Below are 16,894 nucleotides of genomic sequence, written 5' to 3' on the forward strand. Positions count from 1 at the left end.
ATAAAATTTAGCTTATAAACAGCTGGTTATGTAAAAGGTGGAACAGCCCTTAGTGGTGCCCCTTAATTTCTTTTTTTCTTTACAGGGGGATTCAGAAGGGCTACTGATTTGCCAGTGGGTTGGGGCTTGGGGTGGGGCTGCTGAGGGGAATGTGTGTGTTGCCCCTAACTGCCCTGGTACCTACACCCGGATCAATTTCCACAACAGATGGATCTTGAGACAAGCCCAAGAAGTGACAGTCAATTTCATCAATGAAAGTAGTACTAACAGGGCAACACTTCTTTTAGCAACTATCAGTAATGTTCTTGGTGCAGTATATTAGGTGGAAGTGAACATTTCTTTTCAGTTATGACAAACATGTTTCCCATCTCAGTTCTACAGGGAATTCCCAACTTTGAACCTTCAGCTGCATTTATGAAAAAGACTATAATTAATGTTCCCACTTATCAGATCCTCTTGTGGACTTGCAGAGGCCACTAGCAAAAAGAATCAGACAGTCTTGAATGATGGCATAAATATTCCTTCCAGCAATCACAGCACAACTTGGGACTTGGAACACGTGATGCCCATCACTGCTATGTTACATTTTAGACTCCAGAGTTCAGCCATATCAGCTCATTAAATGGTTAAGTGAGGCCGTTTTAGTGTCAGAGGCTCTAATAATAGTGTTGTAGATGGAAATTGGGGGATCTGGTGTAGTGGGAAAGCTTGTACCAAGCATGGTAGTGTTCCTGGTCTTGCTGCTATTACTTCCTCATGCAACATGCAAGCCTCACATTGTGAAATGCAATGTCTGTGACCCACACACTCCACTTCACCAGTATCATCAGAGAGGAGACCTCATCATTGGTGGTATTGCTTCTCACAGTATCATCATATCCAGTTCAATAGCCTTCACCAATGAACCCCCGCCAGCACTGCTTGAAGAGCTGAAGTATGACGTTAATCATTTCAGTTTTGTGTGTTGATTCCTTCTTTGGCCAATGCAGTTACAGTCCTAGAAGAGGGGTGACTACCGGTGACCCTGCAGATGTTGTTGGACTCCATCAGCCCCAGGCAGCATGACCAATGGTCAGGGATGACGAGAGTTGTAGTCCAACAACAGCTGGAGGGTTACAGAGGGCTACAAATTCTCCCCTCCTAGGGGCTGAAGTACAGTTTGGGTGGGTCCAAAGAGATGGGATATATCATTTCAGGGATCAGGATTTCCAGTTGTTTGAGCAAATGTTAATACCAGTCGTTGTTCCCCTGATTTTGGATTGGGGGGTCATAGCTCTGGGGATTGGTTCACCCTTTCCACACACTGCTTTCCTTTAGTCATTCCCCCTGAACTGGAGTTGCCATTTCCCCCACATTCAGGTATCATACAAGGACATGTAATATTCTCATAGGATTGGGATGGTGGTGGATGATCTCTTTGAGGCCATTTCTAGTTTATATTTTTGTGCCTGTAAGAGATACAACCTGCAAAGAAGGACACCTGCGCCACTGTTCAGGCTAGTTTCTTTAGTCCATCTAATAGAGTGACCAGGTGAGCTGACGGGTCTGTACAGTGCCCATTAACAGGTGAATACATTTTGGGCCAGACAGATCCTGTTCTTATTTTCAGGAGAGAGGCCCTTCCCCCTCCTCTCCCTGGAGCCAAGGAGAGGCTTGTGTTTTTAGTCTCGTCTGAGGAGAAGGTGGGGACTAGGCAGACAGACAGAGAGGGTTTCTTGCTCTCTGGACCCCCAAAGTTATGGGCAATGGGGAGCCAGCCTTGAGGATTGTTAATGTTGTGAACCCCTCCCCCTTAAATACGTGTGTATGTAAATAAAAAGCAATAGAATTTAAGACCAGGGAACCAAATGAGGCTCCATACAAACTCTGGTTCCTAACTTTTGCAATGTGGCTGTACCTTTCTAAGAAGTGGAGGGTGTTTTCACTTCTAAAGAAGAGCATTTACCTTGTTTAATTATCTAGTATTTGGGTTTGGTAGACCACCTTGACATAAGAATTGCCTCAAGTAATAAGTAATCTAAGTTGTGACGATGATATAGAACATACATGTACAAAGTATGACTTAGCTTTCTGATACAGAATGCAACTCTCATTCTAGTGTCGTGCCCAAGAATTACCAGCACATTGTGACCTTGCAATTCGCAGTGAAGGAGATCAATGAAAGCCCTCAGATCTTACCCAATGTCACCTTGGGTTTCCACATCTATGACAGCTATTTCAATGCACAGTGGACCTATCATGCCACAATGCTTCTTATATTCACATTGGAGACATTTATCCCAAACTACCTGTGTGGCCTTGAGAAAAACCTCTTAGCCGTCATTGGGGGACTGGATTCCCAAACATCTCTTCAAGTGGCAACAGTTTTGGATATCTATAAGGTCCCACAGGTGGGAGATCTCTCTCTCTCTCTCTCTCTCTCTCTCTCTCTCTCTCTCTCTCTCTCTCTCTCTCTCTCTCTCTGTCTGTCTCTGTCTCTGTCTCTCTCTCTTAATGCTGTACAGTTTTTGGCCAATGCTAAAGACACAACTCTTTACTCTGGCCTTGGGCTTGTGAGATGTATGTTTTTATAACTCACTCTATTCTTGTGATTGAAATGAGTTTTAATTCTTAATACTGTATTTTAGATTTTGTAACCCACCCAGTGACCTATTGGTGAAGGGCAGGCATAAATCATCATCATCATCATCGTCATCATCATCATCATCCCCATCCTCATAATGCAGCCATCCTTTGAAATAAAGAAACTTAAAGTGATTTTGCATTGCAATGCTCCAGCCGAAGAATGTTTACAAAAATGCATACAATAGGGGAAATTGTGCATGAAAATGATTGTATGAGTGAAAATAACATACAAAAATGTTTTATATTAGGAAAAATTCATTGGAAAAATGTTGCAATAGTCATCAACTGTAGACAAAAATGTGTTAGGGAAAATCATATTAAAATACTGAATAACTGCTGCAGAAATTTGAAGAATGGAATTTCAGCACTCATGTTGTAAGCATTGCTGATATATTTCAAGTGTTTTAAGTGTTATGCAAAAGGTATTATTGTTGTTGTTATTGTGTCTGCCTCTTTCTCCACATGTTTCTTTAGCTCATTTATGGCTCTGCACCAGTGATGCAAGATAAAACTCCAGGCCTTTCTTTTTACCAGATGACCCCCAAGGAAGACCTTCAGTATGAGGGGATTCTCTCTTTCCTTCTGCATTTTAGGTGGACATGGATTGGGATTGTCACCTCCCAAGATGAATACGGAGATAGATTTGTAAAAACTGTTGTTCCACTTTTCTCCCGGAGTGGTATCTGTTTTGCCTTCACAGAAAGAACTCAGAAATTTACTTATGTTAATGAAATTAATGCTTTGTTTCAAAAGGGAGCCAAAATACATGATAGAATCATTGATAGCAAAGCCAATGCAGTTGTGGTCTATGGAGAATCGTATGCTGTGCCATTTTTCAGATGGTTACCTTATCTGTCAGAACGAGTACACATGGCAAGTAAGCCAAAAGGTAAAGTGTGGATTCTGACAGCTCAGATGGAGTTCACTTCATTTGTCTACCAAAGGACCTGGGATACAGAAATACTCCATGGGGTTCTCTCCTTCAGCCTCCCTTCTAAAGATCTCCCAGGATTTCGCCAATTTGTTGAGAGTAAAACCCCTTCCAGCACAACAGGAGATGGTTTCATTAGGGACTTCTGGCAACAGGCATTTGGCTGTGTATTCCCTGATGCTGTTTTGGGTGAAGTGGACGGGGATATCTGCACTGGAGATGAGAAACTGGAGAGGCTTCCTGGGCCTTTTTTTGAAATGAGCATGACTGGCCATAGCTACAGCATCTACAATGCTGTGTATGCTGTGGCCCATGCTTTACATGCCATGTTGTCTAGAGTCAATCAGAGAGCAACTGTGGAGAGAAGAGGACTGAAGTTCCCAAATCAGCAGCTGTGGCAGGTAATGGGCTCAATATTCTCACTCAAAGAGATGCAAGACACATTCTGGTTTCCTTGCTGTCTGTCCCTTTTGCCACTTTATCACATGCAACTACAGCACTGCTCCTAAACGAGGAACTGAGAGATCAATCTATTTCTGGCCTATGGCACCTTTATATATGTTCACTTATAAGTTCATACGCTAGTTTTGTTATTTTACTTCTTAGCATGACATTATGGACATGTAATGGAAAAAGTTCGATTCAAAACAGTTCTACTGAAGGTTGCAAGTAAGGAAGGGAACTCGTAGTTGACCTCAAGTGAAATAGTTTCTTTTTGAACCATAATGTGAAGTCATTGTTTAGGAACTCCTGACACCTTGGTGACAAAAACTGGGCTTCACATGGTTCATTACTTAAGAATCATTGGCCAAGACAAATTTGTGATCATTGCTGATCTAGCTTATAAATGCAGTTCAGATAAAAATGTCGGTGGTTTTTGATACCTTGGTCCCCCACGTGATCATAGGCTTTTCTTTTCCTTTCAGAAAAGCTCAGAGAGATCCTTTAGGTAAGAGAAATGTGGAATGCATGGGTAAAAGAAAAGAAAAGGTTTTATAGAGATGGATAAATCTGTCAATTTGGTTTCTTGGGTTTCTACTCTTAAATCATGTTATTCTAATTTGTGCAGCAATTTCCTTTTTTTAAAAAAGGACTTATGAAATATTTCTATAAACTTGACCAATATATACATTTTTACAAGTAATTTTCTGTAATTCAATGCATGTCTTTTCACCAAGGTATGCATTTTATGCACTCTTTCCCCTAATATGAACTTTGTCACAAAGTTCAAGAATGTCTGAATTTTGAAGGATAATTATACAGTCATCAGAGGGCTGTATACTATAGCTAGCATGCATTTTTCACATTGCACCATCTTAAATTGATAATGTCCCATGCCATTGTGCTACTTCCCATACGCTCATTAGAAAATAAAACCTTACACAATTTATAGTCCTGAACTCAGAAACGCTTGCTGAACAACCTGCTCCATTTTCATGGTGATACACAAAACACTCAGAGAGAATCGAGAGTTCAAAGTCTAAAAAGAGAAAAAATCAGACCCCTGTTGAACTTTTTTCTGTCAGTGTTCTCATAATTTGTTGAAATGAATTGAAAATCAGCCATGTTCACAGAGTACCTGCAATCCTATTATTGACCTTGTCCCATACTCTGACCTTCATTGTCTGAAGTTTAAAGGTTAAAAAAAGTCTGGCTAATTGTTAATTAATTTAAGAAATTTAGAGTTGGAGTCAGTGATAAGCCCAGGCATGCTCAGTAAAAACCAACTGTCAATGTTCAAAAAGCCTGACTCACAGCTGCTTGGCTTGCCTAATCAGAGGTCCACATCCACGACAAGAGCTGATTCTAAAGGGCGGCCATGTGGTGCACTAGCCTGAGGGCCCCTGGAGCTACAGGGGCCCCTCTGCTCTCCTTTCACGATCCACAGAAGCAGGACAGAAGCTGCGGATCGCGGGACAAGAGCTTTCCAACTGCCCGCCATCCCCTCACTTTACCTACCTTTTTCTCTGCTGTTTTTTTTTTTTTTTTGCCATCAATCAAGATGGCGGCCGAGGTTTCCCTAAGGGGCTGAAGCCTCTGCCGCCATCTTGGTTGATAGCATGCATGCGTGCTACATGTGCGCATTGCTGCCATCAACCAAGATTGTGGCAGAGGCTTCAGCTCCTTAGGGAAACCTCGGCAGCCATCTTGATTGATGACAAACCTGTGCGCACAGTGCGCGCAGCCGCAAAAAACAGCAGAATGGTAGGTGAAGCGGGGGGGAAGGCGGATTGCTCAAAACCTGCTGTCCTGAGATCCCTACCATGGCTGCTTCCGCAGATCGCGGCAGGAGAGTGGAGGGGCCCAGGGCAGGCTAGTGCCCAAGGGCCCCAGTGTCAGCTTTTCACTGAGACAGTAGTGTTGGTGGGGATGCAGGCAGGGCTGGAAATTCCTTGGTAATTGCCAGACTGTAAGTCCTCAGCCGGCACCTTGGCTATAAATCTGCCAGGCTAGCAAGGAGGTAGCAAGATAAGGGCAGGGGCCATTCCAAGCTCACGTGCCAAGCCAGAAATCCAGAAGAGACGTCAGTGAAGGTCTGGGTCCAGTTTGCCGAGACAGCAGTCCAAGTCAAGTTTCAGGGGATAGGAAGACACACAGTGGTCACGCCTGACGTTGTAGTCAGTAACACGCTGAAGCCAGGGTTTGTCTTTTAAAGAACACCTCTGCAGACAGGTGGGAACAATCACCCCTCTGGCTTCTGCAAGTGTGCCAGCCTTAAACGGACAGGCCAGCCTCTCTGCTGCCTGACTTTCTGTCGTCTTCGCTCTACAGGTGGGAGGGGAGTCTCCTGGTCAGTTTCTGATTCTGGCTGAAGAGCTTCAGCTGTGTCTTGGACACTTTCTAGCTGAGGAGGAGTAGGAGCTGCATTCTCAGGAGTTTCCTCTCTTTCCCCTTCTGGGTCTGTGGCTGTTACTCCCGAGTCGTCCTCATCTGACGAGTCCTCTGAAGGGGCCATGACACCCGGCATGCCTGGAGCTGGCCGTGCCCACGACAGACCTTTAATCCACTTGAGATAGTCATGGCTTCCCCCTGGGAAGTGACGTTTGTGAAGGGTGCTGAGAGGAGACTCCTACTCCCCTGAGAGAGCCCCAGTGGCCAGAGTGGTTTAACAGTCAGCAACTCTAACTGAAGCTCTATGAGGGGAACAGGGCCTCTCCTAGCAACTCTCAGCACCTTTCACTAACTACACTTCCCAGGAGTCTGTGGGAGAAGCCATGACTGTATAAAGTGAAATAAAACTCCACTGCCCAGTGCCCACCCACCCCATCTCCTCCCCTTCTCGTCCCCTCCCCCAAGTCTGTTTCACCTCTCCTAAGCATGATTGCACAGGAATAAATCACATTGAACTCAAAAAGTATGCAAATGATTGAGCCTACCCTGCTCTCCTCCTCCCCCTATTCCCTCCCTCTTGCCCCTCCATTCCCCCTTCCTTTGCTCCTCCCTCCCCTCCCCCTCTCCCTTCCAATCCCCTCCTTTCCCATGATCAGTTTTGCCTATCTTAGCCTTGATTGCACCAGAGTAAATCCCACTGAAGTTTGATAGAAATATCTGTTGGCTATAGGTACATTCTTAAACTGCAAGCAGGTTTTTTTTGCGTATTAGTGAATTGTTTCTTGGTATGCTCAAAAAGTACGTTAACTAATTTTTCATAAAAATGGAAACAAGATTGTATTTCTCCACATCTCTATTCTTTAGAAAGAATTCTAAGGGGCAGGGATACAGGGGAAATTTAGTTTTGTTTGCATTTTTATGAGAAAAGTTTGAGATATGTTCTTGCTTATAACTACAATGGTTGTCCTTTTTTGGTGAACGTTCTACACACTTATACCACATCTTATCCTGTAATGTTGTTTGATTTCTGAAGTAAATTACTTAATTTTTATAATGACCTACCTCTCAAGTAATTTGAGTTATATTTATTTTATTTTATTTTATTATTTGATTTATATCCCACCCGTCCTCCCAGCAGGAGTGCAGGGTGACAAACAAAAGCACTAATAACACTTTAAAACATCATAAAAACAGACATTAAAATACATTAAAACAAAACAACTTTAAAAACATTTTTTTTAAAAGCTTTGAAGATATTTTTTAAAAGGTTTAAAAGCATATTAAAAAGCAATTCCAACACAGAAGCAGACTGAGATAAGGTCTCAACTTAAAAGGCTTGTTGAAAGAGACAGGTATTCAATAGGCACCGAATAGATAACAGAGATGGCACCTGTCTAATATTTAAGGATAGGGAGTTCCATAGGGTAGGTACCGCTACACTAAAGTTCTGTTTTCTATATTGTGTGGAACAGACCTCCTGAAAAGATATCTGCAGGAGGCCCTCACCTGCAGAGTGCAGTGATCAACTGGGTATATGAGATGGTCTTTCAGGTAACCTGGTCCCAAGCTGTGCAGGGCTTTGTACACCAAAACTAATACCTGGAACTTGGCCCGGTAGCAAATGGGCAGCTAGTGCAGTTCTTTTAGCAGTGAGGTGACATGTTGGTGATACCCTGCCAGAGTGAGCAGGCTCGCCGCCACATTTTACGCCAGCTGCAGCTTCTGGACCAACCTCAAGGGCAGCCCCATATACAGCACATTACAGTAACCCAACCTGGAGGTTTCCAGTACATGGACAACAGTGGTCAGGGTATCCCAGTCCAGAAACGGCCGTGCTGTCTGACCAGCCAAAGCTGGTAAAAGGCATTCCTAACCATGGAGGTCACCTGGGCCTCTAGTGACAAAGATGGAACCAGGAGCACCCCCAGATTACGGACCTGCACTTTCAGAGGGAGTACAACCCTGTCCAAAGCAGGCAACTGACCAGTTATCTGAACTCAGGAACCACCAACCCACAGCCTCTCCATCTTGCTAGAATTTAGACTCAGTTTATCGGCCCTCATCCAGCCCACCACCGAGTCCAGGATTAACGCATTACTTGTATTTATTTATTTATTTATTTATTATTTGATTTATATCCCGCCCTTCCTCCCAGCAGGAGCCCAGGGCAAAAAAAACCCCACTAAAAACATTTTAAAACATCACAAAAACATACCTTAAAACACACTAAAACAAGACAACTTTAAAAACATTTTATTTTTTTGAGGAACGAGTGGGTAATTCCTTTACATTTTGATTGTAATAGAACTAGGAGTAAGGAGTAATTTAATACTTTTGTGGAGTAATTGTAATGTTTCCAGCATTATTTTGGGGCATTACTTGGGGCGGGAGCAGGGGAAGTCTTCTGCTCCCCTGATTTGTGGATGAAAATAATGTGCCTCAAACTGGGCTTCTGTGCAGCGTCACTCTTCCCTCATGCTGTATGGGTGGGTAGGAGGTGACAAGGGAGGAGGTGGAGAGTGAGATGGGGTGGAGTGGAGAAAACAATTGTTTAAAAAAATGGATTGTGGTGGTAAAGAATGAAGGGAAAAAGGAGCTGGAGGACAAAAACATGGATAAAGGAGGAGAAGGAAGCAGCAGCAAAATGGAGATAAAGAACTGTGGAGGGGAAAGATGACAACATGTGTGTGTGTTTGTACTTGGCACACAAAGTGGCCTCCCCCACCCTCTCTAACTACTGTGCAATATTTTAACTTTTTTGCATCTCGGGGGAAATGTTTGCTTGGGTGAGTGTCCCTTAGTTGGTGGCAGGGCAGGGTCCAGGAGGTGGTTAAGTGAGAGAGATAATGCTTGCTAGCTGAGTGGGGGTGGCGGCAATTGGTTTGACATGCAAGGATCTGAATAGTGGCCTCTGCCTCCCTCCCCACCTCCCTTACCAGCGGAGAAACTACCATTGCTATCTTATGTATAAAAAAGAATTATTTTACTACCTCTGTGTGTGTGTGTTTATTTTTAATGTTGTTTTAGGCTACTTAGATGTGTAGCAGCCAAGGCCAGCACCCTGTAGGTGTTTTTTTAAAAAAGTAACTGAAATGTAATTGTAGTGATTACTTTTGAGAAAAAGTATCAGTTACTTTCAGAGCAATTGTAATTGTAACTTTTTGCGCCATGTAATTGTAACCGTAATTTATTAGTTTTTAAAAGTAATCTTCCAAGCTCTGTCACATACCAATGGGTCCAGGGTGGGCTTTTGCAAGAGCAGTTGGATCACCACCTCTTTCAAGGCGGTTGGACCCACTCCCTCCTGCAATCATGCATTGACCACCCTGGATCCACTTAGTCAAACCCCCTTGACAAGCTTTAATATGCCAAGAAGGACACCTTGCTAGACGCATCATCACAAGCACCTTGTCTACATCATCAGGCCGCATCAACTGAAACCATTCCCAAAATGTTGGAGCAGACGTTGCACTGGACACCTCATTGGGGACTACAGTAGAAGTGGATCAGGCATCAAGACTGCTACGGAGGCAAGCAACTTTACCCTCAAAGTGCCTTGCAAACAATTCACAATGGGCCTCTGAAGGGTCCAAGACTCCATTACCTGAAGCTGATGTCAACAGACTCCTGACAATATGGAAACGCTCCAGCAGACGGCTACTTGAGGATGCGATGGAGGCAGAGAAGTGGGCCTTCTTCACCACCCTCACTGCCACACAGTAGGCACGGTTATGTTTTACTCGTGTCCGATCAGCCTCACAGCATATCTTTTGCCACTTGTGCTCTAGCCGTCATCCAGCCTGTTTCATTGACCTTAGCTCACTGGTGTACCAAGGTGCAAACCAGGCTCCACAATGCCAGAGAGGGAGCTCGGGGGCAACTGTGTCAAGAGTCTGATGAGCCTCACTGTTCCACAATGTGACAAGGGCTTCAACAGGCTCACCTGCTCTATCTACTGGTAACTCCCGCAGGGCATTCAGCATTCCAGTGGATTCCATTTGTCTCTGGGGGCAGACCTTCTTAATCTGTCCACCACTCCTTCAGGGAAGGATCAGAGCTACAAGTCTAAACTACATCAGGAAGTGGTCTGACCATGACAATAGGGTGACATCCACCTCCCTATTTCCAGACCACCCCTTCCTCCATCTGGAGCAAAAACCAAGTTGAGGGTGTGCCCTGCCGTATGCGTCAGGCCGGTGACAACTTGAGACAGCCCCATGGTTGTCATGGAGGCTATGAAGTCCCAAGCCAGAACATTAAAGGCAGCCTCAGCATGGACATTGAAATCACCAAGGACTATTGTTCTGGGCTCCTCCAATACCACAGCCGAGATGGCCTCTGCCAGCTCAGTCAGAGAAGCTGCTGGGCAACAGGATGGACATTATATTTAATGTCCATCCAATACCTGTCAGGAAGAGCCACATGAAATCAAGGTGTACATTATTTACAGAGCTTGGAAAAGTTACTTTTTTGAACTACAACTCCCATCAGCCCCAGCCAGCATGGCCACTGGATTGGGCTGATGGGAGATGTAGTTCAAAAAAGTAACTTTTCCAAGCTCTGATTATTTATGGAGAACACATTCTGCTTAATAATAATAATAATAATAATATTTTATTTAATTAGTCGCCCATCTGTCCGCCTAAGCGGACACTCTTAGTGCAACTCAGGGTTTGTTTAGCTACTGGGGCATGAGAACTTATATGAAGGATACATACCATGACAATTCCATCCCCCTGCCTGGTTTTTCACTTTTCCTCCTGAACAGAAAGACAGCATCCTGAGGCTGCTGAGCATACTCAGTCCCATTGGGCTACTTTTGGGGTTTCCTGCTCTTCTCAGAGTTTCTTTTTCTAAAACATTGTTTTGTAGTTCTGCAAAACTTGGGGTTCTCCCAAGTCTGCTTATATCTTCCTCTTGCATCTGGATGGTGCTGTTTTTTATAAAGAAGGATCCACGCTTACTTCTGAACTTGATATTTAGAGGATATGCTATAAAAACCCACTGTGCATAGACAATGAAATGTACAGAGTACCCACTCTCTGTAAATTGCCAATATCTTTATAGCTGTGTGTGCATTCCAAATAGAGTTTTGAAACAGCTGCCAAAGGGACTGAAAAATATATATTTAAAACACATTTGCTTCCAGAAAGAGAGAAAAAAAGATAGAAAGTTGTTTCCATCCAGACAGGACAGTTAGAAAACTGAATCCGAAAAGTGGAAAACATCACTATGCCCTGCTGAATTGCAGCCTTTTCTAAATGCTTGCCATTTACTTTTCAATCTAGTTGCATCGCTTTCTGAGGAGTGTCTCATTTAACAACAATGCTGGGGACGAGGTCTCCTTTGACCAGAATGGGGAGATCTTAGCTGGATTTGATGTCACCAACTGGATCGTTTTCTCAAACCAATCCTTTCACAGAGTGAAAGTTGGGAGGATGGATTCCCAGGCTCCTCCAGATCTAGCCTTCACCATCAATGAGAAGGCCATAACATGGCACAACTGGTTCAACCAGGTAAGATTTAACTGTCAGCCATTTGTGAAATTTTCCAACTTCGAATGAGTACTCTAGACTGAGTAACATACACACACAAGTTCATTGATCACTGTTCAGCCTTTATATACATATAAAAATCTTTGAATTGAAAATGAAACAGTAACGTAATAAGCTAGGCTTACAACATCTACTCTGGTTCCTGTTCATTCTCGGCATATAAAAACAAATTCCACCCAATGGGCTACATTAGATAATGCCTGCAATACTTGGGCCACCTATCTTTTGTCTGTTTCCCAAATCTATGATTATGCCTAGTTAAAGAGGATATATAGATTTGACATCAACATTTATATGAGTCATAATAAAAACTTAAGCCCTATTACCTCTGACTGTTACATTTCCAGATAGAACTAAAAAGCAGATTAAAGCCTTTGCTGTCTAAATTCTTTTTTACAAGATAATAAAAAACTATACTATATGAAGGGTCTTAACTCACAATTCTATCCGTTCATGTCCTTAGTACTGACAATAAGAATAAAATTATTAACAGTTAAAACATTATCAGTGAATTGATGTTTGCACTTTGAAATCAATAGGCAAGACATGCAAATGAAATGAAATGAAATTGAAGCAGCTTCCTTTGCTACATCACCAACACAAGCAAATGCGCCAAATCTTGAGGGTGGCAAATATAATATTCACAGGATTATCATTTTATCTCTTTGATTTATGCATTAGACACAGCCTAAGTCTGTATGTGCTGAGAGTTGCCATCCTGGTTCTAGCAAGAAAGTGAAGGAGGGGGAGCCATTTTGCTGCTATGATTGTATTCCATGCCCAGAAAGGAAGATTTCAGACCAGGAAGGTAAGAAATGTACTTTGCACACATGCATAATTGGTTGCTTGTAATCAAGAACATACACATAAAGATCATGCATTCATCAAGGTCACTTTCACAGTTTTTAAAACATGGTCAAAAGAGACTGGAGAGAGACCTAGTCTGGCTGGAGACAGACCTAGGCCCCTTTCACACTGCACTTTATTCTGTTATTCTGACGATTTATTTCCTGTTAAATTGCGCATAAAATTTGAGCTTTCACACGACATAACGGGTAGCTCCGGAATTCTGGTGGAATGTAGTGGAAGTTTAGCGCTAAATTCCGCAATAAATGATACCTGAAAAATTCCGATAGCAAGACCGGGAAAACGGAAGATTGCGGGAGTTTTGCGCTAGCTGCCGCTGCTCATGTGACAGGCATCACAGCATGCAGTGCATTCCCGCCCTTACAAACAGCCATCCCAGCATGCAGTGCGTTCCCGCCCTTACCACCACCTCTGCTGCTGCGCTGCTGCGCCTCTCAGCTGATCGCGATCGCGCCTCTTTCAAACCCCCCCATGCAGAAGGAACAGCAGAGCTTTTGAATAGAAAAGGTCTAACGGCCGCGGTAGGTGAGAGTGCTGTGTGGAAGACCATTGCGCGAAATGCTGCTAAATCGGTACTGTAGTGTGAAAGGGATTTTTGAAATCCAGAACGAAGTGCTAGATTTGTAATCTGTTAAACTAGTGCTATTAGCCCTGTTGAGTTAAAAATGAAACATTAGTTGAAATAAAATTGATTTTGGTTTATTCCCCCCTCACCAGACCCCACATCCCAGAAAGCTGTGCGAGTAAAGCTTGGTTCAGGTTGAATCCATATCTCCATATGTTTATTGAGCTTTAGCAGACATGTCAGTGGATGAAAAGCCTTTGACCTATAAAGAATGCACTCTGTATGTGTTTGAGAGTCTGCATTTTCCCTGTTTGTTGTGTTAAGCATCCTGGCACCAGCCCCCTTATCTCAAGGCTGTATAATACACAAGGCTGATCTCCAAAGGGGGCAACCTGCCCCTGGCAAATCTGTCACCTCCCCTTCCTTACTCCTTCCCCTCCTTTGCACTCTGTACTGACATGTAGTTTTTTCTTTATGTTTTATGACGTTTTACTCCCTTTCCTGCAACCTCTCTGAGGGTATATATTCTGACCCCTTTCAATAAATGAGGTTCCCAACTCTGGAAGGCATCTTGCTGGACGGATTGGGTCCCCTTTGCCAAGGTATTCTGTTGTCGTGTTTTCCTGGCCTCTGGCAGTGGGGAAAAGTCACTCAACTCCGCACTCTTCCCAGGGTGAACAAGACGTGAGTAAGGTTGTGGACAGCTCGTGGTTGGGTTTGGACCTAACAGCCCCATGTGTGAAAGCAGCCCTAGTGAAAGGCAGTTTCATGTGAAGAGAGAGTGTTTATATTTAATTGCAGCTGATGATATGTCTAATAAGAAGTCTGCACGCTTCATCTACAACACATTTATATTTGAATACTTTATTGTACTTCACTTCTGCTTGTCCTTGAAATCTGTTTGGATACCCCGTCTATTTCTGCTCCTTGCCACTTCTACATATTTTTGCTCATAATTTATAAAGCATTATTTTTAATAAAAACTCCTTTCAAAATATTATTTAAATTGGCATTTTCTCTTAAGATATGTTTAGATGTATATGGTCCCTCAAAGTAATATTCATGTGTTTTTCTTCTCAAAAAACTTATTGTCGCACACACCCCAGTCTCTGAGCGGTGCAAGTAATTATCCAGGGTTTGGCTTTTTTGGCATGAAGGGCAGCTGAGATTGTGCTGTCTTTAGCATATATGGTTTTATTTACACATATATACAACCTGAGTGTATGATGAAGGGGTTCTTAGCAGTAACAGCCCCTCAGATCCTGGTTTTTTACAAGGCTTCCAGAGAGTCAGCACAGAACCATGGAACACAGAACAGGCAAACTTCTCTGTGTCTCCAGTTCCCAGCTTTTCCTCAGACTAACTTTAAATTACACACAGAAAGTTCTTCCTTGTTGTATGGGGGAATCACTCTTCTGCAAGATTTCCTATGTCAACAGGACGTGTCTGGACCACATTCTTACATATGCAGATTTGGTCCATCCAGCAAAGAAAGACACTGACCCGCATGTTTTACTTATGAATGGAACTAGACTGACTAGTGGAGCAGGTTTCTTTGCTCCAACTCCACCTGTACAGATTCCCAAACAGAGGCTGCAAAGGAGCAACTGAAAGTCATCATCCCTCTCAATCCTCTAACAACATTTAAATGCATATTTTGATAATTTTAAAGTTCACAGAATAATATCATAATGCTTGGAGAACTACAAAAAACCATTGAAGGGCGAAATTCCAATCCACACATTAGTCTAAGTGAGGTAGATCAGGTCATTTCAGATATTGGCAAAGACTGAATTTCATAATAGTTCCTTGAATTAATGACTCACTGATTAACAAATAGTGGGCTGCTAGATACATGTGTATCTGCTAATGAATTCCCTCCTAAAATGCTTTAGGGAGGGTTTACAGAATATCGACTGGGAAATCCTGGTTGGTTTCTGACTGATATGCTAGGAAATCAGGAAAGGTATCATACCTTTTCCCTACTACGTTTTTCCTTAGCCAGTTCTGTGTATTTGATAGGCTGGATAGGTGGTGAGGGGGTGGGGAGAGAGGCTCCATCATTTACCATCTGTCTTGTTTGAACTTGTGTTTGCATTTGTGGCATAAAACCTACATCATATTTTTGAGATTAAGACCTTTTTCTTTTTTCTTTTTTGGCAGACATGAATGACTGTTATAAATGTGGAGATGAAAAATATCCAAATAAAAACCAGAATTTATGTATTCCCAAGGACACAAGTTTCCTGTCTTACGAAGAACCTTTGGGCTTCAGTTTAGCCTCTTTTTCTCTTGCCTTGTTTTTGATCACAGCTCTGGTGCTGGGAACGTTTACGAAGCACCACAATACTCCCATAGTCATAGCCAACAACAGGAACCTCACCTACACTCTCCTCATCTCCCTCATGCTCAGTTTCCTTTGTGCTCTGCTATTCATTGGCCAGCCACAAAAACTGACGTGTCTCCTCCGACAAACTGCGTTTGGCATCATCTTCTCAGTGGCTGTGTCTTGTGTGTTGGCAAAAACTGTCACGGTAGTTCTGGCTTTCATGGCCACCAAACCAGGATCTAGGATGAGGAAATGGGTGGGGAAAGGACTGACCAACTCCATTGTTCTTTCCTGCTCCCTTATCCAAATCATCATCTGCACTGTGTGGCTGGCGACCTCTCCCCCCTATCCAGATGTTGACATGAAGTCAGTGCCAGAAGAAATTATACTGCAATGTAATGAGGGTTCGGTGTCTCTGTTTTACTGTGTCTTGGGTTACATGGGCTTTCTGGCCATTATTAGTTTCACGATGGCTTTCCTTGCTAGGAAATTGCCTGACAGTTTCAATGAAGCCAAATTTATCACCTTCAGCATGTTGGTCTTTTGCAGTGTTTGGCTTTCCTTTGTCCCAACCTACTTGAGCACAAAAGGAAAATACATGGTGGCTGTAGAGATTTTTTCTATCTTATCCTCCAGTGCTGGGCTATTGGGTTTCATCTTTTCCCCCAAATGTTACATTATATTGCTGTGGCCTGAGCTGAATAATAGGGATCAGCTAATCAAAAGAAAATACTAAAGAATTCAAGTATTTGTGTCGTTTGCTGGATTATATATGTATGAATTGGAGAGAGCCAGCATGGTGTAGTGGTTAAGGTGTTGGACTACGACCTGGGAGACCATGGCTCGAATCCCCATGTAGCCATGAAGCTCACTGGGTGACCTTGGGCCAGTCACTGCCTCTCAGCCTCATTCATAGGGTCACCATAAGTTGGAATTGGAAGGCAGTACACACACACACATGTATGAATCACTACTTATGAGGAATCGCAAATGATTTACAACACAATGAAAACATTAATAAGCAATTACATATATAAAATGTTTTTAGAAAACAAAATAAAACCCTGTTATATGTTTAAGGCTCATTCTTGGTTCTGGTGCCAAAAACCTTTGCCCAAAACCAATGCATCATCACTGTGAGTTATGTGTTCTGTCGCTGTTGGGTTAAATGCTGTCTATCTGGAGCCAGG

At 43.0% G+C, this 16,894-nt stretch overlaps 1 protein-coding gene across 1 annotated transcript; it reads left to right on the plus strand.

Moving 5' to 3' along the window:
* The first annotated feature begins 719 nt into the window (after window positions 1–719).
* On the plus strand, window positions 720–16,440 carry LOC133367560 (vomeronasal type-2 receptor 26-like). Its single transcript, XM_061591653.1, has 6 exons — window positions 720–934; window positions 2,099–2,390; window positions 3,100–3,957; window positions 11,677–11,904; window positions 12,625–12,751; window positions 15,539–16,440. Exons 1-6 carry the CDS (start codon window positions 720–722, stop codon window positions 16,438–16,440), a joined length of 2,622 nt encoding a protein of 873 aa, XP_061447637.1.
* Window positions 16,441–16,894: the final 454 nt, after the last annotated feature.

The sequence above is a fragment of the Rhineura floridana genome, chromosome 11 (genome assembly GCF_030035675.1).
Source record: "Rhineura floridana isolate rRhiFlo1 chromosome 11, rRhiFlo1.hap2, whole genome shotgun sequence".
In the NCBI taxonomy this organism is placed as follows: Eukaryota; Metazoa; Chordata; class Lepidosauria; order Squamata; family Rhineuridae; genus Rhineura; species Rhineura floridana.

What these genes read in the sequence shown, in the direction of transcription:
- LOC133367560 (XM_061591653.1), top strand. Translation starts at nt 720, where the DNA reads ATGGTAGTGTTCCTGGTCTTGCTGCTATTACTTCCTCATGCAACATGC. An exon ending in ATATCTATAAGGTCCCACAG is followed by an intron (nt 2,391 to 3,099) that starts GTGGGAGATCTC and finishes ATGTTTCTTTAG; the next exon opens with CTCATTTATGGCTCTGCACC. An exon ending in GAAGATTTCAGACCAGGAAG is followed by an intron (nt 12,752 to 15,538) that starts GTAAGAAATGTA and finishes CTTTTTTGGCAG; the next exon opens with ACATGAATGACTGTTATAAA.